Source organism: Pelmatolapia mariae, linkage group LG7, assembly GCF_036321145.2.
Source record: "Pelmatolapia mariae isolate MD_Pm_ZW linkage group LG7, Pm_UMD_F_2, whole genome shotgun sequence".
Lineage (NCBI taxonomy): Eukaryota > Metazoa > Chordata > Actinopteri > Cichliformes > Cichlidae > Pelmatolapia > Pelmatolapia mariae.
The window spans coordinates 47,222,023-47,249,027 of NC_086233.1; the positions used below are offsets into that span (position 1 = coordinate 47,222,023).

The following is a 27,005-nucleotide window of genomic DNA, read 5'->3' on the forward strand; positions in this document are numbered from 1 at the left end:
AAGTTTTGATGCCTTTAATCATCTCAAACGCTCAAGCAACTATTTTTCCCCCAGACACACTTGGCTTGTACATGTTTATGCGGATCTGTGTGTTTTCCTATGTGTGCGTGTTGGTGTGTGTTGACCCTGTAGGGCTTGCTGAGCTGGGGACCATGTGCGACCCGTACCGGAGCTGCTCCATTAGTGAGGAAAATGGAATTAGTGCCTCCTTCACCATTGCTCATGAGCTGGGCCATGTGTAAGTTGCAGTTCTAAACCTGTTGCCCCACCACCCCCATAACTCACACACACACACACACACACACACACACACACACACACACACACACACACACACACACACACACACACACACACACACACACACACACAGGACGTATGTCACCACTCAAAGCCAAGCTCGACTACAAAAGCCCTCTTATCAAGAGACACAGAGTGCAGCAGACACAGGTGCAAAACATAATAAAGAAAAAAAAACTTGACTTTTAATAACATGCCAGCCTACAATGCCTTACTATAGAGCTCAGGACGTCAACCCTCCATTTGTCTGAGCTTTACCTCCATAACTATAAGCTCAAAGACACAATTTTATGTGGATGCCATAAAAAAACCCTCAAAAATCCTAATAATAATTGGACCTGGCATTGATGAACAACAACAAAGATTTTCTTGGAAATGGTACAAGGAGCAAGTACAAAGCTAAATATTGTATTTAGTACTTGGAAAGCCTTCCAGTCCCCCCCCCCCCCCCCCCCACACACACACACACACACTCACACACTCCTCAGCGCCAAAGACAGGTAAAACAAACTGGAGATGTCACATCGCCATCATGTGCGGCTCGCCTCCGAGCGGGTAATAGCGGGGTTATCACAACATGCCTTTCCGCCAGAGAGTGTTTTCACAACAAGCAAATACTGCCACATGTGTGGAGTGAAGAAAGACTCGTACGCATAATCTGTCTTCAAATGACCGAGTCAAAACACATGACTTTATCTCTCGTATGAAGCGATGTTTATTCCAAACATCCATTTGTGGCCAAATTATGATAAATAACTCATTACCTTCTCATTCTTGCGAACGCTCCAGGTGATTTAAAACAGAGAGCTTACTTTTGGATAAAGACAAGGCCTCTGTCTTTGTTTTTTTTTCTTCTGCTTCTCTCCATCTGGGTAGTAAAAAGGCGCACTGTCAGTGTGAGCCTGTGAGGTAATAGTTAAGAATGAGAGATATTTTTTCTAGTTCCTCTGCCACGGTCACACATTTTTCCAGTGGAGAAACTGGACCAGAGCAGCAGCAGATGGACCGAGCTTACACCCTCCCCTTTTTACATCGAGTCTCATGTGGATCTGTTTATGCTAAAGTTCAAGCAGCTGGAGGCCCACTTGGCTCTGTCTCTTGGCATGGCGGATCGCTGTGTTTGCAGGCGTTAGCTCTCATGAGTGTTTAGCGCTCTGAGAAAGCCAGTGTCAGGTAATGGGACCCACTCAAGAGCACTGCAGATTAATCAGAGACTTAAACTAATGGATGGGAGGCCTTTCTCAGATAACTGCGAGAATGTGCGATTACTAATAGGCAGCACAGGGATTTTTAGGTGGCGTGGCGTCACTTGATAGCTCCTCAAAGGTGACATGTATGAGGACTTAAAACATTTGTCTGGCTTCAGATGTCCCAGATCAAAAATAAATCTTCCTGACATTTTGCAAAAAAAGTATATCAAGTGTCTAAAGTGTACACAAAAAACAAAACAAAACAGAAAGCCAATGGGATAAAATCACTGGGATTGTTAAAGATGGTTTCTTCTCGTGGACAAGTACATTCAGAGCAGCTAAGATGTGAAGTTCACAGACAGTGAGCTCTGCCTATCTTGAAGTGCTTTTTTAAAGGATTTTAATCAAAGAAATACTTTTTTCAGTGCTGAAGATCCATCAAATAGGGCGGGAGAGTGGCGCGAGGACAGTGATGTGCACAGAGTGATGCAGTTATTTTGTTAAGAACTTAAAGTGAGTGGTTTCGGATGCATGTAAATCACTGAAATTGGTTCCTCCATTGATCTAGCTACAAAACTGCCTGATTTATAACCTCATTACACTAAAAGGCTCTCATCTCAGGATTTTAAGGTTGTATTCTCATTTGTATCCTTCTGATCTGGTTCAAATAACTCATCATAGCATCCACAATTCCCAGATCACCCATCATCAAAATGACAGAATTGACTTATTTGATGCAACATATCCAGTTTTATGTCTCTCTCCTTTTTTTTTTGTGAAACTCAATTCAATTTACTTTTTTTTTACATCATAAGTGACAAAAAAATCTTTTGCATAGTACCAGCTGATTCAGTTTTGATGTTGTGAGTATTATCCAACGGCTTGGTTTGTGTGCAGAGCTTATTACTGTGCCAGAGGCTTAATTATTTCCTGGGTGTTTGCCCTCGGGCCCTCCGTCTCCCGTAGGGTGGGCTTCATGCCAGCCATGCTAGATCTTGTTTGTGTGGTGGTATGGATTGACCCTCAGCTCCAGCCCAGAGCACAGCACTGCCCCACATCCTGGCGTAAACATCTCAAGACATCATACAGCTGCATGGGATCCTGTGTATAAATACATGTGTACTCATGCGTGCATGTATTTATGGGTAATGCGCCAAACCGCAGTACAAAACAGGACATCTATGCTGGTCTGCACTGTTCTGGACACGATCAAGAAAACCTGCTCTATGAGACTGCCAGCTACAGAAAGCCTGGATGAATTCATTAGTTTGCAGCTTCCATGCCTCATTACGTACAGTTATTCTTTTGCAAAGACTCCCGTCTCACTGCTTGATCGCTAAAGACAAATGCTCAAACAATTAGCTGGTTAACTGATTTTTGGACTTGCAGAAAATACAGGAAATATTATTATCTCAGCAAATGTTTGTGACAGTGTTATTGCAGCTTTATTGGTAAGATTGTGTAGACATCAGTCTTGTTCTCCTGTCTGTGAGAGCAACTGATGTGTGAGGTGCTATTGCCCCCAGCTTTTTCTAAGCATTAAGCCCTTTGAGAATGTGAGATGGTGAGCTTTGACCTCTAAGCTGGAGGTAGATCTCACTAGCATGTTGTTCTCGATGTTGAAGCCAATAGATGCTGATAGATGGAGTGTGACATTTTAAAGACAATGTTGCACCACCTACTGGCCAGCTGGAGTTTTCTTGAAACTCTTGAAAGGATTTTACTCTCTAAATATTTAGCAAATAATACAAATAAGGATGTGCATGTATTTGGAAGTGGAAAACAAACAGACCAGTAGAGGAAAAGTGCAAAGTGTGAGGCATAACTCAAAGGTATTGCCGGATCTGCGGGCTGGTTGTGACCCCCTGCTACAAATGACTGAGAGTCGATCTTAGACATTTATCCTTTTTACTATGTCATATCTAATAATCGGATGATAACCCTCACAATCTCTAAATTCCCCCTATTTTTTTGTTCTGCACCAGGTTCAACATGCCTCATGATGACAACCCCAAGTGCCGGGAGGCAGGGATAAAGCACCAGTATCACGTCATGGCTCCTACACTTAACTACGATACCAACCCTTGGTCATGGTCCAAGTGCAGTCGCAAGTACATCACCGACTTTCTTGAGTAGGTATCTGCAGCTCTCCTATCTGGTTCTAAATTGCTTCGTAATCAAAACACATGACTCATTATGAGCTCTTCTCATGGGAGAGAAAGTGATGGTTTTTCCAACTGCAGCATGAACTTTTACATGTTACTGCTTCCAGTCTCCCACAGAACTCTGCAGACAGGTCAGTGTAATGTAAACTGTGTGGAGTTGTTATTGCCTTGTGTTGAAAGAGTATTTCCTGTTTGAATTTGGGGGTCTTCCTCAGCTGACCTGAGCGATGGATCTCCTGAAGTCCTTCATCTGTCTCCCTGCTCAGACAGAGCTATTTTGTAAAGAAGCTGGCCAAACAGTAATCTAGTCACTAATCCCATTTCATCACCACAACCTTGTGCATGGCGAGGTGGCTGATTCAGCTACTCCAAACCCGCACCCACGGATGCTGATCCTGACTTCGATTTAAAATGGCAAATGTCAGTTATAATTACATCTTCCCTGAACATGACCCTTTAATCTTTGCCTCCTTTCCTCTGTTAATTGTAGAGGCCTTCACAAAGGACAGCCTTGTTGACCAGATGCGTCTCGAGAGTTAGGCGATGGCCTCATATGGAGTTTTAAGGCCATGCTCTTTGCATAGTTTCCAGCTAGCCCGGACCTCAGCATCCAGTGGTTGGAACTTACGGCCAAAGTTGAGAAGAATGTCCATCTGTCTCTTTATTGTTTGGATAAAGCTGTGTTGCTCTTCTGTTTGTATCTAATTACTACACAAAAAAACAGGAAGAGCATGATGTGAACGTCAGTCACATTCATGCTAAACTGTAATATTTGTTAGTCACTTTGGATGTAACACACAGTGCAGGTATCCAGAACGAAGCACTGGCTTCGGTGTGGGAGCCGCAGCGGTGGGAAAGGCTCTTGAGAGTGCAGTCCAAGTGCTTTTGAAGTTTTTCGCCAGCCAACAATGAGGAGCATTGATTGAAAGTAGCACTTCTGCAGCACCACTCCTGCTGAGTGGACCGACCTGGTCAAGTATATCAGTGTTTTGACTGCCCATTCTTCCCGTAGAGTAAATTCAACCTGTAACAGTTTACAAAACGAAAAGCCGTGCCACTCTAAAACATCCCTTTTCAAACAGCAACGGATTCCCCAATGCGGTCCCTCTTGTCTGAATATTGTTGTAATAATGTGCACTCAAGTCCCGTACCTGAAAGCTGATGAAAACTGTACTGTTGTAGTGCAGTGTCATTGTGTCCCATCTGCTGCACAAAGACACTATTCATTCCTACTCTGGCACTGTGCCATTTGATTTAACCCACAACATCCAAATATAAAATTTAAATGCAACTCTTTGACTATTCCTACCCTCTAGTTCTTGTTCATTTTGGGGAAACCCTATCGATTTCCTATGTACATCTCAAATTTTGCCAAAGCAGCAACAACTCTTATAAAGTATAATGTGAAATCATTATAAATAATCCATCAGCATCTATTTTCTTGACGAAAACTAGGAGCTACTACATCTACTTTGTGTTTATTCATATATAACTCTAATTCAGTTCAATTCAATTTTATTTATATAGCACCAAATCACAATAACAGTTGACTTAGAGCACTTTTATGTTAAAGTAAAGACATTATACAGCAAAAACCTCAACAATCAGATGACCCCTTTTGAGCAAGCACTTGGTGACAGTGGGAAGGAAAAACTCCCTTTTAACAGGAAGAAACCTCAGGCGGGACCAGGCTCAAGGAGGGACAGCCATCTGGTTGTGGATGAGGAAGTTGAAGACAATCTTCATACAGTTGAAGACAGAATTATCAGCCTCCCCCCATGAGAGTAGTCACATATTCTTTCTTTCTTTCTGATTCCTTCCACTTTGAGATGCACTTAAACGTCCCTACAACACAATACCACCACTACTGTGTTTCACGCCTCTCCCGTCTTAATCCAAACATAAACACTGTCTCTTTAGTCAAACAAGCAGTTTAGTCTCATTTGACCCAAGGACCCACTTCCAGTATCTTTCTCCAGGTTGTTCCTCACATATTTAGGTCTGGCTTAAAGTTGTTTCTTCTGCAGTGAAGAGAAGTTTTTCTTGGTCTGTGAACTCACAGTCCATTCCTGCACAAAGTTGTAGTGATTAACTTCCTTGAGACCACTATCCCTGACTTGACTAAATCGTTAACTAGTATTTTGTTCTGGGGTTTTTAGACACATCTCTGCCAGGCTTGTTCTTTACTGTGTGACTCTTTGAATTTCTTGATGTTACTTCTCACTATAGATCTTGACACAACGCTGTCATAAATTTGTAAATCCATCTCCTGCTTTGTGAGCATCATCTTAACTGATTTCTTTTGTTTTTGGCATGATTCTTTCTGAAGTGACAGCTCAAAACCTTGCTGAAGTTTTTACACTTAATTGGAAGAGAACCTTAAGTTTTACCTTGATTTTACAAGTTTTAACTTCCTAAAACCCGAACTCTTCCACGGCATACATTTTTAATTTCTCTTTGATAAATGGGCTGATTGGGACCTGATGAATGTAAAAACAAAGAATTACCAGATTTTTTTTAACCTAATTTTTGTTTCTAAGAAAAATGAGAGCCACATATGAGGATATTTGTTTAAAATTTCAATAGAACAGTAGCAGTATAATGTCCTTGTAAGTGGATATCAGGCCCTTGTAGAGCAAAATTGAGTATTTTGGTCTAAATAACCCAAAATGTGACGTCCACATATGTGGACGCCAGGTCCTAGAGGTTAAGCACTACAAAGTAAAAGCACATCTTTGCACAGCAGTAGTTTGTGCTATGGCTCAATGAAAAGGTCGATTTCTTTAGGGGATCCTGGTTATTTTATTTTATTTTCTGAAATAATTCTGTTTTTGTGTGCAAATAGAAATGTATGCTTTCTAAAGAAAGCTAGTATGTTTAGAACTGTTTTGTTTAAAAAAAAAAAAAAAGGACAACAATAATTCATTTTGTCAGAGGCAAAACGCTGACATGACAGACTTGCTACTGTTTGATCGAACACTGCACATGTCATTTAGCTCTTTGTAGAAGCCTCCAATCTGTCATGAGCTGACCTCTTGACAGCTTGCCTTTATGGTGTACATGAAAACTGTTATTGTTTAGTCTCATGTGACAAGAACACAATAACCGAGTCAATAAACACACTTCCAAGTCTCCCAAAGGCTTCCAGGTGTGAGAGCTCTTGTTTCCAGATGGGAATTGGCTCACCGTCTTGAATCCACACAGCTGATTTTTTGTCCTCCCTTCCCAGAACATAGATGTTTCATTTAAAATATGACCACAATGGCCCCTTCTCCCTCGGTCTGTCTCGGTCTTAATAATAATTCCATTAAGTTCCAGTGCACCGATTAGACAGATGACCAACTGCTGAAAGACACTGTAATATGGGACTGTCCGAATGATTCCTCGACAGGCTGCTATGTGGTTTGCATTCAGTGTCTTCCACTGCTGTTGTTTTCTTCTAGTGTAATCATCCCCTCCTCTTGCCACAAGCCAGCATTTGCTACAATTTCTTACATTATGGCTGGAAATGAAAGGGTAAAGAAACAAAGTAATGGTAACGGAGGATAATCCTGTGTAATTATTGGCCTGTCACATCAGCTGGTGCTTTGTTGAGCAGGTGTTTTAGCGGCTCGATCCAGGATGAAATTTGTCAGAGCAGTGCAGACATGTTGTCTAATTACACATCTAGACCTGTCTCATCTGAAAGTTTCCTTTTCCCAAAGTAAACAAAGAGAGAGAAGATCCTTTGTGGCTCGCCTTGCTCTGCTAACATGTTTCATTTGTGCCCATTCACGGCCGTAAATGCGGATGATTTTATACGGAGACTGCTGGTGGATAGACGCAGTAAGTCCAGCTGTGCTTTTGTTGTCTCTTTTATTGTGTCATGGCTCAGGGTGTGGCTCATATACGGCACAATCTGTCATTATACTGTAGCGCTGGGGCTGGTCTAGATTTATTTAACTTAATCATGGTGCTTTAGCATTCTAAATGTTCTTGTTTGCCTTCAGCAGAGGAAAATACATCTAATACAAATGTGATCAGTAAGCAGATCCCTTTTTTTGTCTCCATCAAAATACTGTTTTATTCAGTATGTGGCGCCTAACTCCAGTTTCACAGTGACAGCGTTTGCGATTAGGCTTTTAAGGGGGAAGCGGTATCAGTCTCTCTCCTCGGTAACGTTACAGACCACCCACAAGGAAAACACATCTGAGGATGATCACAGACAGTGACACAGAGATGTTTACCTTGCTTTTATGAAAGAGATGAAGTGTGCTGATACATTTTAGGGTTGAAATTACTACATTGTTATGAAGAATTCTGTACTGTGAAAGTCTGCCTGTTGAATGTGTACATGATTTCTTTTGAATTTATTTATTTTATTGTTTGTTTTTTTTTCATTTTTTTAGCACCGGCTATGGGGAGTGCCTCCTTGATGAGCCTGTGGGCAGAACATATGACATGCCCACCCTCCTCCCTGGTCAGCTCTACAATGCCAACAGACAGTGTGAACTGATGTTTGGTCCCGGTTCCCAAATTTGTCCTTACTTGGTACGTTGTCTTGCTATCAAAATAGATTAAAAAGCCATGGTAAAAAATAGAAGGGAAACATTTCTTTACCTGAAACATTTGAGGGGACAAAAATAAGGCCAAGGATCCAAAACTGACCCACCGAAGGCTCCAATGTGACCCACTGGACACCTGGGCCAAAACATTTAGAATTTTATAGCTTTTCTTACTGAAACTCCAACATGGCCATTCTTATTATTCAAACCTAAGTAAGACATAAAAACTTCCTGTTTTCTCACTATTTTTATAGTTTTGTAGTAGTATAGTTAAAAAAAGAGGACAAAGGTAAACAAGGACATTTTCTGTGAATGAACAAATCTTTGTTACAGTGTGTTTTACGGAGTTACCACATATTTTTTCTGTAATTTTACACACTTATTTCTTATGATTATTTCTTACTGTCATATATTTTCCATTTACTACAACAGCATTTATTTATCATGTAGAAAAACTGTTAAAATTGCACATCTTCGTTCTTATATTAAGATATCTGAGGGATTCAGTGTGTAGTTAACCCCTTAAAGCCTGAACCATGAAGTAATCAGGAGAAAACTGTAGTGTTAATTGAACCTCCTGACAAATTAAAACAAGGAAACTAAATATCACTTTGCATAATTGAGTTTCAATTCGTATCATTTTTGCTACATTCTTCATTTTAGTGTGATTTAATTGCTCATAGTAGCATACTGTCTCATATTATATATCAGGTATTTCAGGAGAAAATGAATCACACTGTTGATGTAGAGGTCTTAAAAACTCATGTATCAAATATGATAGACTTTCCATTATGGGGTCAAACTTCTTTACACGGACCGAAAGGGGAATCAGAAAAAGTCTGCTACCAGCTGCTTGGATTGAAATGTTTGTAGAATTCCGTTAATATACTGGAACTACAACCACATGCTTTATCTCTCTTATGTAAGACCAATATGGCTGGAGCAATTATTTCTTCTGTTATTCAGTGTTCTTGAAAAAAAATATTTTGGCATAAGAGGTGTTTTGTACATGCTTTAAAAGCTTGCAGGATATTCACATCACAGAAAAGCTCTTCTCCTGTTAATTCCCAAATGATTTACTGCTTGCGTTTGTTTCTTTTCCCCCCACAGAAACAGTGCAAGAGGCTGTGGTGTACGAGTGCGGAGGGGGACCACAAAGGGTGCCGTACACAACACATGCCACTCGCTGATGGCACTGACTGTGGACATGGAATGGTAAGTCTCTCCATGTATAGATTATGTGAAATCATCTACACCAAAATGCTAACAATTTTAAGGAACACACTTAGGGTGTCCCAGCTGATATTCAAGACTTGCCCATTTGAGAATGTAGGTGTAGATAAAGCCGCCGCTGAACCTCTAGTGTAGGTTAAAGGTGCGGCACAAAAAACAGTCGTTGAGCACTGAGCTCCATAGGATTTTTTTCCACCTTCTTGCACAGCGGAAGGAAAACATATGTCTCTCATCTAGTAAATGGACATGATTAATTATTGTGATGCAGTAAAGGCTACCAATTTGATATTTCTGTCAGTGCATTTAAATTAATGACACAAGCCAAACCTCTAATGGAGTTCTGTTTTGAATCATGATGCCTTTCCCTGCTAGTTCATTTCCTCTGCCAAGAAAAAGGAATAATTTATCATGTATTACTATGCTGTCGCCACATTGACTGTAGAAACCTGCTCGAGTGGGTTCAGGTGATGGTCCTTGTTAGAAACTTGAAGCTGTACTCTAAGTGTTTTACGGAGACCCAACCCCCCCATTAGCCTTAGTGTTCCCCTCGCTCTGGGATGCTATGCTAATTAGGCCTGAGACGGGTCAGTTACTGAAGATATGTGGAGAAAGGGGTGAAAAAGAAGAAACAAAAATGTAAAGAAAAGAGGGAGAGAGAGCCCTGATAGGGAAAGGTAAATACATGGGCCCTTTGAAAAAGGATGCCGACCGCCGTTCACAGTTGAGTCACCTTGTTGTGAACCCACGACCCCAAAACCTCTTTAAAAGGCGGGTGATTGGGTCAGTGGTCAGGCCGTAACAGAGCCAGTCTGAGGCCAGCCAGCGCTCTCACAAAAGACCTCACATCAGTGATTCTGCTGGGCAGGAGGTGGGGAGGAGAGGGCTGAGGAAAGCAAGGAGGAGGTGAAGGAGGCTGTTATGGTGGGCTGGTGTTTAGCATTCAAAACATGCTGGAGAGGAGGAAAGAGAGGGAGTGAGAGAAGGAGGGCTCTCTTTTTCTCCTTAACCTTATGCCCTCCAGCAGTCTTGTAGTGTGGACCCATGTAAATCTCGTATCCCTTGTATCCTTTCATCTTGCTCTATCTCCCTCTTCACCATGTTAGGTCCTGGATCAGCCCAGTCTAGCGAAGAAAGGTTAACAGGGGATAGCTAACATCTTAATCCAACTACAACAACCAGACTAAACAGTAATGGTCCTGGGATTGTAGCTCCCATACTGCTCTCGACCTGAATGTGGGAGAAACACATAGAGTTCAATCACACACGGGTTTGCTTTATTAAAATTCAACCCCTTAATCCCACTGGAGCTGATTTAGCTAGATTACCACTGATGCCTGATCTTTAGTGGACACTGTAGTCTATATCAGAATTAATTTAAGGTTTAAAGAGACTAGCATACAATCTTATATCAAGTCAGGTTTTTATTCTCAACAGTTATGCATAACAGCATTTTACAAGAAACTACTTCACAGTGAAATATACTGTATGCATATCATGTATACTTACATTTTAACCAGATTTAGCTGCGGTTTAATCTAACCTTCCACAACTAATTTCTATTTCAAATTCAAAATTTCTTTGATTACTCTGTCCACTTGCCACTTTATGAATCACTATGTAGGCATACACTGCTTTGAGCTAAATGTTCAAGATACCACCTTGCCTACATTGTCATAGGTAATAAATCTAGACACATGCTCTTGCAGGCCACTTTTGTAGGTATGAAGTACTGGAAACCACTGGAAACTATTTGATCGATGTTGACGTGACAGCATCACACACATAAAGCAAATCTCCTGTTCCATTACATCCCAGTGGTGCTCTATTGGGCCGAGATCAGGTGACTGTGGAGACTATTTGAGTACAGTGAACTCAGTGATATATTGAGTACACTGTGGTCATAAAGGGATGAATATGGTCAGCAACAAATAACCCAGGTTTTTCCAATCATCTATTGTTCCATTTTGATGAAACTGTGCAAAGTTCAGTTTCCTAATCTGAGACTTACAGGTCCCGCTGTGGTCTTCTGTTGTTGTAGCTAGACTTTTAGTCAAGACCGCCTAAACCAAGACCAAGACAATACCAAGACCAGAGGGTATCGAGACCAAGACAAGACCAAGACCAAGACAGACCGAGTCAAGACCAAGACAAAGTCGAGACAAGACAAAAAAGTCTTTAAACTGCAGCCAGATGCTGCTTCGTTTATGGGTGTCAGGCATATTTATGTGTTTTTGCGATGCACTCGCATAGCCCTCCTCACCGCTGTCTACTGTCTCACTCACTTACTGAGAGGACAGACGCACGCTCCACTCGACTGCCGCGTCTCTCACCCTCTCTGTTTTTCACATAATGATATTATCCTATATCCTCGCATGTGATTGGCCACAATATGGAGGGATTGGAGCATAGCTGAGCCACTGTGTGAGAGCTGAGCAGCGAAAGGAAATTAAGTGAGGAGCCAGGTCTCGCTCAATGGGAGTCGACTCTTCTGATTCACTACAAAGCACTCTCTAAGCACGGCTCTTAGAGCTGATGCTTTTGCGCATGACACATTATCAAACGTTACGTTGTGTGTCATGGATACTGTTGACTCCAAATCTCCCGACCACTATGTCGATATGAGACAGCAAGACCGAGACAGCGAAACCAAGACAAGACCGAGGGATCCGATACCAAGACAAGACCAAGACCAAAGTCCGTTGAGACCAAGAGAAGACCAAGACCACGTAAAAGTGGTCTTGTGACCAGTCTCGAGACCAAGACCGGTCTTGAGACATCCAACTCTAGTTGTAGCCCATCTGTTTCAAGGGTTCCACATGTTTTCTGTTCAGTGATGCTCTTCTGCATACCTTGGACGTAATGAGAGGTTGAGTTACTGTCGCTCGAAGCAGCTTGGCCATTCTCCTCTGACTTCTGGTATCAAACAAGGCATTTTCACCAAGAGAACTGCTGCTCACTGAATGTTTTCTCCTTTTCTTTTTTTCTGGAATAACAAATCAGAGAAAAATGTTCTTTCATTTCTGCCTGTGTGTGCGTCAGCAGTGGCACCACCTTTGTTTGTGGTGCCGAGGCCCAGATTCATCTTCATGCAGGGTGCTCTTTGAAGTGGCGTTAGTTGAAAGAGCAGGGGACCCTGCACCAACGCTCACCTGCCCACACAAGTGCTCTTTAATGTGGTGTCTGAGTGGGGTGTGCTTGTGTGTCTTTGAGCATGTTTAAAGTCTGATAATCTGCATGCCCAGATGACTCCTCTTCATTCTTTTGTGTCAGAATTGCGTTGTTCCTTCTTTACATGTCTTGGTTCTGCTTTTGCGTTGGTCCGTGGTTAGGTTCAAGTGTTAGGCTCTGCACGGGCCTCAGACCCTCATGACTTCTTTGCTTTTAGCTGTCAGATTCGTAGGATTGCAGCTATGCCTCTGGGATAGGGGTCGTGGTGGGGGGGTTTGGGGGACTGAGGATCCCAGCTCTTTTCAGATACGTGTTTTGTTGCTTACTGTGTTGTTCTGAGCGATTCCATTCCATTCCATCCATAATTGAGGTCGGTGCCTCAAATAGTGGGAGGGTGGCATGTCCTGTAAATGAAAGAGGGAGGTGGAGAAAAACTTTGTTTGTATACTGCTCAGTTAAATCAGGGCATTGGGCAGCACAGGGTTCATGGGTAGTTTTCTCTCTGTCTCTTTCTCTGTTCCCTTCTTCTCTGAATATCTCCAATCCTGCCTTTTTGTCTCCCTCCCACCCTCCTTCCCCATCTTTTGCTTTCACTGGGTGCCGGAGTGAGTAATGCGGTCACATGACCTCGTGGCCGCTGCTTCTGTCATCTGGCTCAGTGGGCCGTGCGCTAACGAGGGCATCCCATCACTTGTTGTCTATAAATACCACCACCACTCTTCCTCCCTCCTTCCCCCTCCATCCTCTCTTTTCTTGCCCTCTCTCCTCTGCTCTTCCCCGTTTCAGTCCCCTCACCCTTCAAAAGGATGCCGCTTTCACGCCTGGCTGCGACTGTTTGCGTGTGTGTTTTAATTGTGTGCTTCAATGTGTGCGTTTATTGTACCTGTTTTTAAGTGTGAGCAGATGCACATGTGTAGATGTGTGCATGCAACTATGTGTGTTTGTGTGTGCATAGATTAGGGGCCAGCCTGCATGGTCAATAAGTGTCAAGCCGAAGTGCAGGGCTGCTTGGCCTTGTATCAGTATCCTACCCTTTGAAGATCCCAGTGCTGCTTCTCACCACGTTGTGGCTCAGTGGGTGGCAGAGGGGCAAAAGAGAGGCAACAGAGCTTAAGCTGGCTCTATTTTTTTTTTGGGATGAAGGTTTTGACCTAAAGCATCTCAGCAAGAAATGATGAAGTATTCAATGAATTAGTTTTTAAAATTTATTTAATGTGGTGGCTGCTAGCCAAGTTTTTAGTGTGTGAAATATTTGAAAGAAAGATTTCTACATACTCTTGTTCATGGCTTAAATGAACAGTTAGTGTAAATTAAGAAACAGGAAGTTGCTTTTGATTTCCAGAATCTTGTTTGGAAAAGAATGACGACCCGCTCTGGTTTCAGCCATTTAGAGTTGAGATAGTGGGGTCTTGAAAAGTGAAGCCGGGGCAGAATGGAGTATGCTGGCGGAGGCGATGAGTGTTGGCTGGATCTCCACTGGCAGCTTGACAGACTTGTTGTACGATGCCGGGACAGGCAGTGCGTTTGTGTGCAGTCTTGTGTGAGCGTGCACGTCTGCATGGGGATCGCGAGGCCAGTATCAGTGTTACTCTCAGCTAATCTCTGGGTATTTGCAGGATGTTGCCACTTTGATTTGCTATCATCGCAGACATATGTGTGGGTTTGGGGTAACAAGAGGATTGTTGTTTTCGCATTCATGCAGTTTACTGATTGAAATACTGTGTCCGGAAACCACTGAGTGGAGCTTTCATTGCATGTGTATTTGCTTGATTACGGTATAGTGTGGTGACATTTAAACCCGTCGCTGTGTGAAAGGCGATATATTCAGTGGAACTTGGAAAGAGTTACAAGATAATGGGAACACAGCAAGAAGCTGAAAATACTGCATCCGACTGTAGCAGTGATCCCACTTCCTGCACAAGCCCAAGCACAGACTTAATGTAGAAAGTCTTTATTACCTTAAGAGGAGGTCACGTTTTTGGTCGAGTTTGTGTGTCGTTATTTCTGTAAACATGATAGCTCAAATACTTTGCACACAACTGAACTGCCCAGCACACTGGGGCACATGTGTGTCAAACTTAAACAAGCTTTTCTTGCTTGAGCAGGACTCAAAGCCTATGGATGCTCTGTGTTACATTCCAAGTATGAGAGTCCTCAAAGTCCCAGGATGTAACTATATAAGAAGAGACATGTTGATTAGTCAATGTGCAGTCATTTTGCCAGTCAACCCTCCCTGGCTTGTACAAGGATGGTTCAGGGAGACACTGACGTACACAATAATGTCTTTGGCTAACTTGTTAGCAAGCAGTTGTCTCTTTACACGTCTTACAACGACCCAACATAAGCATTCATTTAGAGTTAACATATGTGCCTAACGAATGTATTTGCAGACTCCACCACTTCCTGAGGATGTTTGAGCTTAACTTTGTTAAAAATAACCAATAAACAAATAATTGCTGACTCTGCCTGTCTGTTGCTTGGTAAGTTTACCTGATCTATTTTTGCTCACACAGATGCATGCTGCTGAGCAAAAAGAGTCTGAAGTTGAGCTTGTTTGTTACAGCTGTTTGCAGGAACCTTTTTTGCATTTGTATGTAGATTGTGTAATTGTATATCTAAAACTAGGTGAGCATATATATAGGTAAGCACTTACTAGTCATTGGTTTGACAACAGTATCACAGCCAACTATGGAAGACTGCACAAAAGTGTGTCTTGCATAGATCTTTGTTTTAGCAGTGCCTGTCCAAAGTCAGAGACATACAGAAACAGATGAACATTTGACCACTCGCTGGTAGATCCAGCTGCAGTTTCTCTGTGACCACATTTTGCCATAATGGCACATGAAAATACGCATATACACAACAGCTGTACGAGTGTGACTGGTAGTTACCTGGACACAGGGTCTGTCGGGATCAAACAGCAAATGGTATTGTATACTTTTATACCTTTGAGTGGCATTGTAACATTGTAGCTTTGCTCAGTTCTGGTGTTAATTTCTAATCACAGGTTGGGTTTATATTTAAAGTTTTTTTTCTCGAAAAGGGTGATCAATTTACTAAAATCAGGCCCTTTTTTATTACGGAAATGTTTCTTACACTCCTCGGAAAGACGGAGACCACAGTGAGGTGGCAAATGAGGACAGGAAGCAAAGAGGAGGTAAAATTAGAGGTTGTTGTTTCTCCTGTTGTCTGCCACACACCTTCCTCTGTGTCTTCTCATTTCTCTGTCTTGTCTTATGGTCTTTTAGACACGGCCAAAGAGGAGACTCGAGGAACTGACAGTGAAAACACATTCATGGGCTAAAAAATGAGTCTGTGTGTATCCACTCTGTAAAAGCAGCTGTAAGGTGACTGATTTCCAGTCGCATGGCCAGCAAATGGAAGTGCTGCAGATGATCCTATGTTGTCATGGCTTGATAGCCTCTACAGCTTCCCTCACCTCCAGGTCAAGCAATAAAACACGTAAAACGAAATGACGCCATACTGAAAATTAACAGCGGTGGTCCATGCCGTCGCATTTTGAGAGGTTGCTCCAGATGTTTCTAGCATTTCTAAGATTGCAGTCTGTTTTAATTTTGCATTGTTGGGAGGAAAGGGGGCTCACAGCTGCTCGAGACAATACACAAACCCCCAACCATCCGAGGTGAACTCCTAACCCAGAGGCATGAGAAAGGCACCGCCAGCATGAAAGGTGATGGCTTTTGGAAATGGCCGTGTTAAAATGAAAGAGTGGAGTGCTTTTTAAATCAGTCCTCTACCTTCTCATTCCTCTTGTGATGTATGGCTTGGGTTCAGAAATGAGGCGCTCTCTGCAACAGTTTCCTGGCAATTACAGGGCGCTAACTTCCAAAGCAGCTGAGGTGCTCAGAGCAGATGCTGCTGTCCTTACTATTTTCACTGTTTGAGTTAGCATGCTGGTAACTGCTCTCTGTGACTCCATGGGCTACTCACTTAATCTTTATTGAGTATGTCATTGAGAGCCAAGAGGCAAAGGTATTGGGTATATTTCAGCTTGCATGATCTATATATGTACATGCATGCAATATGATATGATATGCATAGTTTGATATGAGCTGGTAAGTTAGCTTGTACCTTTATGAAATTTCTAATTTGAAACACATGCTAGTCACAGCTGGACAGGTTTCTCTCATGGGACCTCCAAGTGTCTCAACAAATTCCCAGCTGAGGGCAAAATTTGACAATCTTTTTAGCAAAAAGATGCTCGCCTGGTGTCCTTAATGGGTACTTGCGCTTTGCCAAATGCGCCTTTTTATTTCAGTGTTTTCCAAATGTGTATATGCTCTTTGGTAGGAACCTAATTGGAACTGAGTGTGGATCCCAGATGCCTTCAGACCCTAAGCAGTCATTCTTAACACTTAATACACATTCACATTTGCGCACTTATGTGTGTTTTTTTTTCTTTTTTTTTGTTTCCACTCCCCTCCCCATTCCTTCTTTCTTTTTTTCACCACATCACCTTTTCAGGCCAAACAAAACGGATGTAAACAGAGGGTGCCAGCATGGATAGTGGAATGCCTCAGAGGCTTACACAGTCCGTGGTCCTCTGTGACAGACAGTCAGCCTTGTGTTTGACAGCTCCTTGGGTCCTGCTGCCTGTCTGCACTCTGGTGGTCTCCGCTCGGCCTTTGCAATTCACCGTGAGGGGATAAGGGGGGATGGGTAACCCTGGAGAAGAGGTATAGAAGGGATGCTCAGGTCTGGGCTGACACTCTTCAAGTTAAGCGTGGGGGGCTGTAAGGGGAGGGGAAACTATTTGCTGTAACAAAGGAAAGCTTTTGGACTTACTGCCTAAATGTGTTTCATTGACAGTTCCATGAACTCGGTGAGCTCCAAAGTCCAGCACCTGTTTGCCTTTTTCTGTGGCATGGAAACTATTTCCAATAATGCGCATGTTTTATCAAATTCTTTTCAGCGCTTTCCATTTGATTCCTTTTCTTAATTCATTGTTTGCGCTCCAACAGAATTATCGGCGCCTTCAGTTTGCATTTACACTGGACTCGGACTCAGGAGGAGTGAGCCCCGGAATTCTTCAAACTAGGCCTGGATTATGAAAATGTTTGTGGCTTGTTTAGTCCATACCCTGCAGCTCTTAACACCTGCCTGCCATTGTGTACAGACTTTACACTCCATCATTAAAGACCCACAAGTGTGTAAAACACACATGCAAACAAAGCCAGGATAGCAGAAGCAGCCAAATAGTACTTGCTTCCATGTGGTTTTGTGTATGCCCTTTTGCATTTTTACATCTGAGGTAATGAATACATGTTGTTAATTTGTGTTAAAGCAGAAATTAGCCAGGTCAGCCATTGCCCAGGAGCTACCTCTGATTGATTGACCGATCTCACTGGCTAATGAGCTAAAATGATAAAATTCCAGTGAAGTAAATGTTGCACGGTTTTGTTTCCATTTTCTCATGAGTCTTCAGAACATGACGCAGGGGCTCAAATGCCTTGTAGTGGAAAAAGGATTAGAGATAGTAGATTCATTTCTCAGCTGATCGGAGCTGGGGGTGGGAGTAACAGCATGGACATGAAGCTTCCATGGCAAACGGAGTGCAGTCAAAATAAACACTGTGAGGTGTCCAGAAAGAGCGTTCTCCTTTTCTGGTTAAAGGATAAAAAAACTGAGCAGGAAAAGGGAGCTTCTGATGTCAGGCTAGTAATGAACTTTCTTCCTCTTGTTATCACAACTCTAGAGTTTCCTTATCATGGTGCCACTGCTCCCCTCGCCTGTGTGCCCGGACGGCGGGCTACGTACCCAGACAGACGCCGTCTTGTCCTGCATTCTTTCTGTGAACAGGACCCTCTGATATCTTAGTCACTGAGAGGAGGATTTGGTTACACACAAAGGGAAATGTGCGTGCTGTGCTTTGCTTATGAAAGCGGTATTAGTTCTTTTTGGCAAAAGTTGCTTAGCGGGTACACACTGCTTGACACTGGATGCCTTATTTGGGGGATAATTGGGTCTGTTGCATGAAAGCTCTGTGTTCCTGTATTTTGTTTTTTAATTCCGAAGATGGCTTATAAAATAGAAAGTTTGGAATACAGGGGTCGGGTTAGAGATACACTAAACCACTTTTGTGAGTGTCAAATTGTCATTGTGTTCATTAAATTTCCTCTTACTATCGATTGTGTTGTGCAAATGCAATTTTCTCATGTGGGACTAAAAATCTAATAAGCAGATGACTGAGATGGCGAAGAGGAACACTGTGCCCAGGTGTGCTGTACTAGATTATGTTGCCTTCAGTAATGCAGGGGTTGCTTTTATACATTTTAACATGCTCTTGTCTTGCTTGTGTGTGTTCCATTTCAGTATTGCAGACATGGGATGTGTGTAAATAAAGATTTGGATCTGCAACCAGTCCATGGCGAGTGGGGTCCCTGGGGGCCCTACAGTGTTTGCTCCAGGTCCTGTGGTGGAGGAACGAGAAGCACCACTAGAGACTGCAACAAGCCTGAGTAAGAAATAATGAGATCGTTATTGACGGTCAGAGTGCAAATATGTGTGTGATAACTGTGATTTGGATGTGAACAACATGTTTAAAGATCACTTAATGTGATCTTTAAATTCAAACTTTGCGTAGCGCCTCTGTAATCATTAATTTTCCCGTTGTTGTAGGCCCAGAAACGGCGGTAAGTTCTGTGTGGGTCGCAGAATGAAGTTCCGCTCCTGCAACACTGAGCCATGCCCACGAGGACAGAAGGATTTCCGGGAAGAGCAGTGCTCTCAGTTTGACGGCAAACACTTCAACATCAACGGTCTACCTCCCACTGTCCGCTGGGTCCCCAAGTACAGTGGCAGTGAGTATACCCAAACCATGCATCCAAGCCACACCATCAGCAATACACACTATTTAAATGCAACTGCGCATGTAGCTTTAACTTTACGTAAACGTTCACCTTAAACACCACATCCCACATTTTTAAAGTGATTTTTGTTTGCATCCAGTTACTCACAGTTTGCACAAATACGTCAATAAACTTATCTGTAAATCCACAAGTGTGTGTATGAGAGAAGCGAGGACCAAGACCTGCAAAGTTGGGACGCCTCCACAGCCATTGCATTTGAATCTAATGTGCCTGAATTTTAATACATGGCAGGGGAAGACAGACAATTTTTGTTGAGAAATTGATGAATGTATGATACAAATCTACAGGTATATTTTTTTAAGGTGTCCTTAACTAAACTTTTAATTGACACTAATCAAGGGCAACATAAAGTCTTTCCATATGAACTTCCTGGCAGCTTTCTCTTACAGATGTATGTCAGGCCCTGCCTAGATAGTCTGCCCCATGAGATTACCATCTGGCAAAGTTGCTGCAAGTGATTCTCTTAGTTAATTGATGCTGTTGAAGCGAACAAGCCAAGCCCCGGTGCGGGTACACTGTCAGATACCATCTAAATATTAGAGATAAAGCAAGAGTCTGCTGAGGGTCACAAAGAAGTAAATTGGTTTAAGTTAAAAAATTTGTTTCCTAAGCATTCGCAGGATTTCACTGAAAATGTATCTTTATTGCTCAGAATTTTAATTTAGTTATTTTCTTTGTATCCTTTAAGTATTAATGAAGGATCGGTGCAAGCTCTTTTGCCGGGTTGCTGGGACTACGGCATACTATCAACTGAAGGACCGTGTAATCGACGGCACACCGTGCGGGCCAGACACTTACGACATCTGTGTGCAGGGCCTCTGCAGGGTATGTCTGCGTGCTCTTTGTTTTTTCCCGATTACACTCAAAGCAATACTTGCTCACATACCCTCCGACGCTGTCAGCTTCAGCTTAGTTGCGCGCTGTCAGGAGCTTCACTCTAAAGCACACATTTCTGTCTTTTCTATCTTCTGCACTTCTGCAGCAAGCGGGCTGCGATCACGTGCTGAACTCAAAGGCCAGGAACGACAAGTGCGGCGTGTGTGGCGGCGACAACTCATCGTGCAAAACTCTGGAAGGAACCTTCAATGATGCTCAGTATGGTAAGTCCCTCTCAGCTCAGATTGCACGCCCTGTCCATTAATAACTGACTGTTCCACAAAACATTCGGTATGTCAGCACATTCTGCAAATAAATAGGCTGTTATAAATTGTATATGCAGCAAACATAGACGAGCTTAGAAAGACTTTTAGTTATATGTGGCTACAACACTGACATTCAATATGTTCATATTAGGCACTGATGTCATGTATGGTTATGGTTAACATATTAAGCTTGATATGAAGAACAATGTATGCTTTGGACAAATTGTGGGGAAAAAAAATACATGAAAGCAGTTTGCTCTAAAGCTTTACAAACTTTGTTCATGTCACTCAGTCTGGTCTTTTGATAGCAAACACAAACCTGACGTCATCCCCTTTCAACTGTGTTCCTTAAAGCAGTGCCTCACTGTGCGCCAACTGCTGATTGCATCCAATCCTTTTTAAGTCTGGGCAGTAAAACAGGACCAGCATTAGCATAAAAAGCTACGGGTGTGGCCTCAGTCATTTGTACTGTGCTAGTTTGGCACTCAACTTTAGCATCTCTATCCATCTTCCTTTTTCTGCGCTCCTTTGGCTCAGGGGTGGCAAAGTGTTTGAGGACTGTATTCAACCAAATCAGGCACTGACCTCAGCCCTGGAAATCTGGCTTAACCATAAGAAAGACAAAAAGAAAAAAGAAGGAGTGGGAGTGTAGCCCAGGCAGGATATCCCTCTGCTCCTGTCTTGAGTCTGAGCCTGTCTTCTTACCATTGAACCTTTTATTCTTTTTCTTTTCATGTCTCTTGATTTATTCCTTTTTTTGTCCGCGTTTCATTCATTGTGTTTACTTAGTTTTCCCCTTAATCCTTCTTCACCAGCCGACACAAAATGATGAACTGTCAAGCATAAGTCTGGTTCCTTTTACTTGTAAACAAATATCTTTATGTTCTCAATACAATTTGTATTAAACATGTTTTTATAGCTAACACCAACGCCTGATAATACTTCAAATAGCACACCTACATTATTATTCTTTAAAAAACTGTGTTAAAACACAGGAATTGGTGACTCACTTACATTAACTGTTGATAGTTATTGTGAATCAAGAACTCACACACCATCCACCTTTTACTGAAGTTTCCTCAATGTTCTTTACTTAAAATGAAAATAATCTGTACACAAAATACTTAAGGGATTAAAAACACAAGCTAATTTTCTTTAGCAAAGCGAATACTATATAGTATTCCTTCTCGCTAGTGTCAGAAAGTAGTCTGTACAAGGTAAACCAAATCATTCCACAAGTGCAAGTTTTTTTTGTTTTGTTTTTTAACCTCAGGGTGTTGTATTTACTATTCTTTTCTGGGTCACTCTGTGGTGAGGGCTGATTGTGTGTGCGGTCAGTCGCTAAGCTAGGGGATACCACGTAGCCTCAGGGAGGGACTAGTGTTGGCTGTTCCTGATGTATTTCTGTGGGCCTGTGAGCTTATCGTTCCCCAAGTGGCTCTAGGTAGTGAATGTGACATAGCACTTAAAAGCAGTAACGGTGAACTCAAAAGACAACTTTGGCAAGGTTTTTGTTTTGTTTCAAGCAAATCTTTATGAGTGAAAAGTGTCAAGACAAAAAAACCTTACTGTCTGTCATCTCTGTTTGGTGCAGCTCATTTCAAATCAAGGGGAGGCAAGACTAACAGACAGAAAGAGAAAGACCTACACGTCTGCGTGCATGAATGTGTGAGATCTACAAGGCTGATGAGAAGAAGATATGTAAAACAAGTGCTGCCCCCGAGTGGCTTAAGGTGTCAGGCTAATTGTCAGATCGCATCAAACCCACCTCTTGTATTTTATTCCTTCCACTTCTCACTTGTGACTCTCAAGCTGAGCCTATATGAAAAAGGAAATGAGTAAATATTAAATTGTCTCCTAGTGTACCTTTCCACCACCTGTTGCAAACATTAGACTAAAGGCAGTCTATTAGAGAGACCAAAAGTGCAAGACAATGGTTGCACCAAACAGCTGCTCATTATGAATGCAGTTTGGATATTTATATTAATCTAAAAGTTCCTATCTGTGTTAAATTAAAGTAGCTAAATGTGACCCATCAAATTCTGGTCCCATTTTGGGCTTAATTTGTTGTTAAACCTTCATACCTGCATCTTGGTTATCATATTGTGGTCTTCACAGGCTCTTTCTCTTGCTCATGCTCAGTCGCCTTCTCTGTTAGTTTATCATGGGACAACAGGCCTGGTGTAGTAATTACAGGCCAAAGGTAAGTCCAGGGAATAATTACATGTAATTTCACGGTCAGGCCTCTGAGACTATAACAGGGCCTCCTGCAGGTTATTTGAGATGACTAGACTTTTTTTTTTGTATTTTTCCAAGTGTGACATTTAAATCCCTAGTGGTTGGAACTTCCCTAAGAGGAATTTGGTGTAGCATAGTGAAGCTATTATGGAAATCACAGTGGGGAGTGTTCAGTGCATTTGGTGTTATCGTAGCTACGTTTTTCCCTCTTGAATGTTCTTAAAAACGGTCTCAGTCTCTTGTTTGCCTGGTTTTGTTTCTTTCTTCTTCTTTAGGTTACAACACAGTGGTTCGGATTCCAGCTGGAGCCACGAACATTGATATCAAACAGGTCAGCTACTCTGGAAAACCAGAAGATGACAACTACCTCGGTGAGTGTACCAGTAAGAAGGTGTGGTTTTTAAAGCAACACCGGGTCAAATTTAAAAGTCTGAATGCGGTGGCAGTCCAAACCAGTCAGATGTATACATTACATTTCTTCTGTTCTCATCTCATAGGTCAATGCCATTACCCCGAACATGACCATAAACCGCACTGACTCGGTGACCCAGAGCAGTAAAGGCAGACGTTAATGAAAAAGGGGTTGAACTCGAGAAACGAGCCAAGTTACTGTCAAACTGTTTTCAAAAATGAAAGGAAAAGGACTTTTTTTCTCTTTTTTTACTGAGCACGTATATCGAGGAAATGTGAGGAGCGTTGGTTGAGGGTTCATCGAGAACGCAAATGGAGTGTCAACCACTCAGAAAGATAAATGAGGCAGCAATAAGTGCTAATTAGATGCATGTGGAGCTTGAGCTGCATGGAAGTAGAAATAAGGGTTTTAGGGTCAGATGGACCTATACTGTGCTTGCATGTGAGCAAGAGGAGGACACAGGAAAAGAAAAAAGACAAGCAACAGAGAAGAGAGAAGCTCTTTTGCTTCCTTTGTAAAGTGTACAGGCACCCATATTTCAGATGGACCAAGTTGTGTTCAAGATGTTTTAATTTCAATTGTCAGAAGAAATTTCTGATGGACCTCTTTTGCCCCGCCAATTCTGGGAGTGTTGTCTGTATTAAATATGGTCAATGTTTGCAACACCCTTTCAGTTTTGCCACTTCAGCTGGTGCAATATGGAGGAATTTGTTTAGAGAATATCAGGGTGACATAAAAGGGTGTCAGTGGCTTTGAAGTTCAGGCGCCATTTTTCTCCATTTATTACTTGTATATTGTGACAATATTTCAAAATACTTCAACGAAACAGGTTGAAAAACAAAAATCATGTAAATACAGCGTTTGCGCTGTGCCGTGAGTCAAGAACAGCCTTTCAGAGCTGGTGAAACATCAGACGTCTCTGTCACCAGTACTCTGAGTATGCTCTGAATGAGTGCTACTTTGAATTCAGTAAATAAACATAATTGCTTTCTCATTTGGCTACTCTCATGGGTGCTATCAATCTTTCTCCCTTTTTCTTCGCTCTTTTCTTTTTCCTTGTGTAATGAAAATTGCACATTAACTTCTTTTCTTCATTGTTCTTCATTTAAGCGTACGCGATTCTGGACAGAGCGCAAATTCTTCTGGTCAGGCATAAGAAATATGTGTGTTGCCATAAGTTATCTGCGTGCATCATTGTCAATTCTCTCTGATTATCTTGGATCGCGCAAATTGCAGATTTAAATGCAAAACAACAAAAGCTCTTACTAGGCTTGATTAGATGCATTGTTTTGGCATGTACTCACAGACTGTAATTCAGAGGTGGTTGTTTAGGTATTTGTGTGTATTTGCAATCAGTGAAGATCCTTTGTTTCCACTCCAGTGTCAATCACCGAGGAGAGTCCCGGAGTCTGACTCCAAATAAATGCAATTTGGTGTCACCGCTGTTTCAACATACGGTACCTCCTCGGACGGCAGAACAATAGGTTGGCAACTGTCTGCCAGACTGTTTACTTTAAATGTAGGCTGAAAGTGACAAATGCCGTCTCGCGCATTCCCCGAACTTCAAATTGCGAGGGCAAAGCTTTCCTTCTTCTGTCTCTTGTGGTGAAATGTGTCGTTCTTATTCGAATATCATTCCAGCATTATCCGATAGCCAGTCCAACTTCCTTCTGAATGGAAACTTTGTGGTGGCCATGTTCAAAAGGGAAATCAACTTCAAGGGAACTGTCATTGATTACAGCGGCTCAGACACAAAAGTTGAGCGCATTAACTGCACTGACCGTATTGAGGAGGAGCTCATTCTGCAGGTATTAATAGGAAGTTTTTTTTTCTTTTAATGCTTAAATCACCTTTATGTTATTACTATATCAGTTCTGCTTTGATTATTTGCATACTGTGTGTTCTTCTGTTAACGTTTCTCCTCACACCGCTTTAGTTTTCACCTCTGCGTCCTGTTCTGCAAAAGTTTGCTTTCGTTCTCACCTAGTGACACACTGATCTTAATCCCTCTGTTAAAGAGGTGAGAACTCTGTGTGGACAAAATAATAAGCATGTCAGACCTTTGACCTCGCCTTTTCCAACGTTATTCCCACAGGTCTTGTGTGTGGGAAACCTCTACAACCCAGATGTTCGTTACTCCTTTAACATACCCATTGAGGAACACAGGGAGCAGTTTGTCTGGGATCCCTCAGGCTCCTGGCTCGAGTGCAACAGCATCTGCCAGGGTAAGATCTCTTGGCTTCCAAATCTCCACACATGAAGAACAGGATCATTTTTCATTGGCTTCTGTGAATTTAAAATCACTTCAGAAATGGGGGGGAAAAGGGACCTTTTGAGCTGCTGGGATGCCTTCATAAATACATAAATGAATATTTTTTAAGCTCACTGTTGTTCAAAATGTGCAGTATTTGTCTTTGTAAAGAGTCAATGGCCAAACACTCCAAAAGTGTGAAGTATACAAGATCAAAATGTGTAGTGTGAGCTTCAATGCAAATATTATTATTAATTAATATTATTAATATTTTGATTTCTTCTCCATCATGTTACTCACACCTCTAGATTTTAAAAACTTACTCAATCAGCCTCTGGTTTCTAAAAAGCCCCTTCCTTGCAACCCCATTCTGATCCCAGGTAATCACATTACCTGACACCTTCACCTTCGCCTGGTTTTACTACACCCCACAAATTTCCGTTTTAGTAGCAAGCTAGTCGGTTTCCCAGTGGATCAGAGTGCACAGCGTGTGTTTGAGGGGTGTGAGACCTGCACACCCCTAAGGCTGAAGGATTGAATGTTAGAAAGCTAGCAAGACTTGTTAAAGGCGATGAAATGTGATATTTTTAAGTAAAGTGACTACCAGATGTTGTACGATCTGAACGTTGCTTTATTTCACTGTTTGTGTGTGTGTGTGTGTGTGTAGGTGAGCGAAGACGGAAGAGAGTGTGTGTACGTAGGAGCGATCACCTTGAGGTGTCGGACCAACGCTGTGAACATTTACCTCATCCCGAAGTCGTCAACGAGCCATGCAACACAGACTGTGAAGTCAGGTGTGTATTAATGTCCCACGGTCCCACTTCCACTGCACGCCCACAGTCAGACACTTCATGACAACCCTTCTCTGTCTCGCAGGTGGCACGTTGCTGGAAAAAGCGAATGTTCAGCTAAATGTGGCCCAGGCTATCGCAACCTGGATGTTCAGTGTATGAAGTACAACCTGATGAAAAGACAGAGTGAGAGAATGGAGGCCAGTGCCTGTGCAGACATCCCCAAACCAACGACCAGAGAGCCCTGCCACGGTGACTGTCTGCTGAAGAGCTGGCAGTACAGCGCCTGGTCACAGGTACAGTCGGTGGAAATTACATTGTACATTGTGAGGGCCTAGCCCAGTTAAGGACGTTTAAGGCATCCAACCTACATGACTTTTCCATATGCAGTGTTCTAAGACATGTGGACGTGGCAGCCGTAGCAGGGAGTCTTACTGCATGAACAATTTGGGCCGCCGGCTCGTGGACAGAGAATGCAACGAATACCAGAGGGTGGTAACTGAAACCTGCAACGACCACCCGTGTCCGAAGTGGATCGTCAGTGAGTGGAGTGAGGTGAGCCTGGATGCTCTTAGACATGCAGATATGACCACACAGAAACAGATATCCTAGAATAGAAATGATTTATTCCTCAGAATGAGAAGATGAGTTCAACACACCTCATAAAAGTAAGCTTCTGCA

The 27,005-nt window shown here is 42.4% G+C and overlaps 1 protein-coding gene across 1 annotated transcript in view; it reads left to right on the forward strand.

Annotated features, from left to right (window-relative positions):
- The window catches only part of LOC134631218 (A disintegrin and metalloproteinase with thrombospondin motifs 20), a 77,335-nt gene that overhangs the window by 18,960 nt on the left and 31,370 nt on the right, over positions 1-27,005 (forward strand). Inside the window, exons 8-21 of the mRNA XM_063479326.1 lie at positions 133-238; positions 3,476-3,622; positions 8,044-8,185; positions 9,310-9,414; positions 18,934-19,079; positions 19,240-19,421; positions 20,179-20,315; positions 20,473-20,590; positions 23,146-23,241; positions 24,924-25,090; positions 25,378-25,507; positions 26,201-26,327; positions 26,410-26,620; positions 26,715-26,879. Of these exons, the coding sequence (XP_063335396.1) occupies positions 133-238; positions 3,476-3,622; positions 8,044-8,185; positions 9,310-9,414; positions 18,934-19,079; positions 19,240-19,421; positions 20,179-20,315; positions 20,473-20,590; positions 23,146-23,241; positions 24,924-25,090; positions 25,378-25,507; positions 26,201-26,327; positions 26,410-26,620; positions 26,715-26,879 (1,979 nt within the window). The remainder of the gene's footprint in view (positions 1-132; positions 239-3,475; positions 3,623-8,043; positions 8,186-9,309; positions 9,415-18,933; positions 19,080-19,239; positions 19,422-20,178; positions 20,316-20,472; positions 20,591-23,145; positions 23,242-24,923; positions 25,091-25,377; positions 25,508-26,200; positions 26,328-26,409; positions 26,621-26,714; positions 26,880-27,005) is intronic.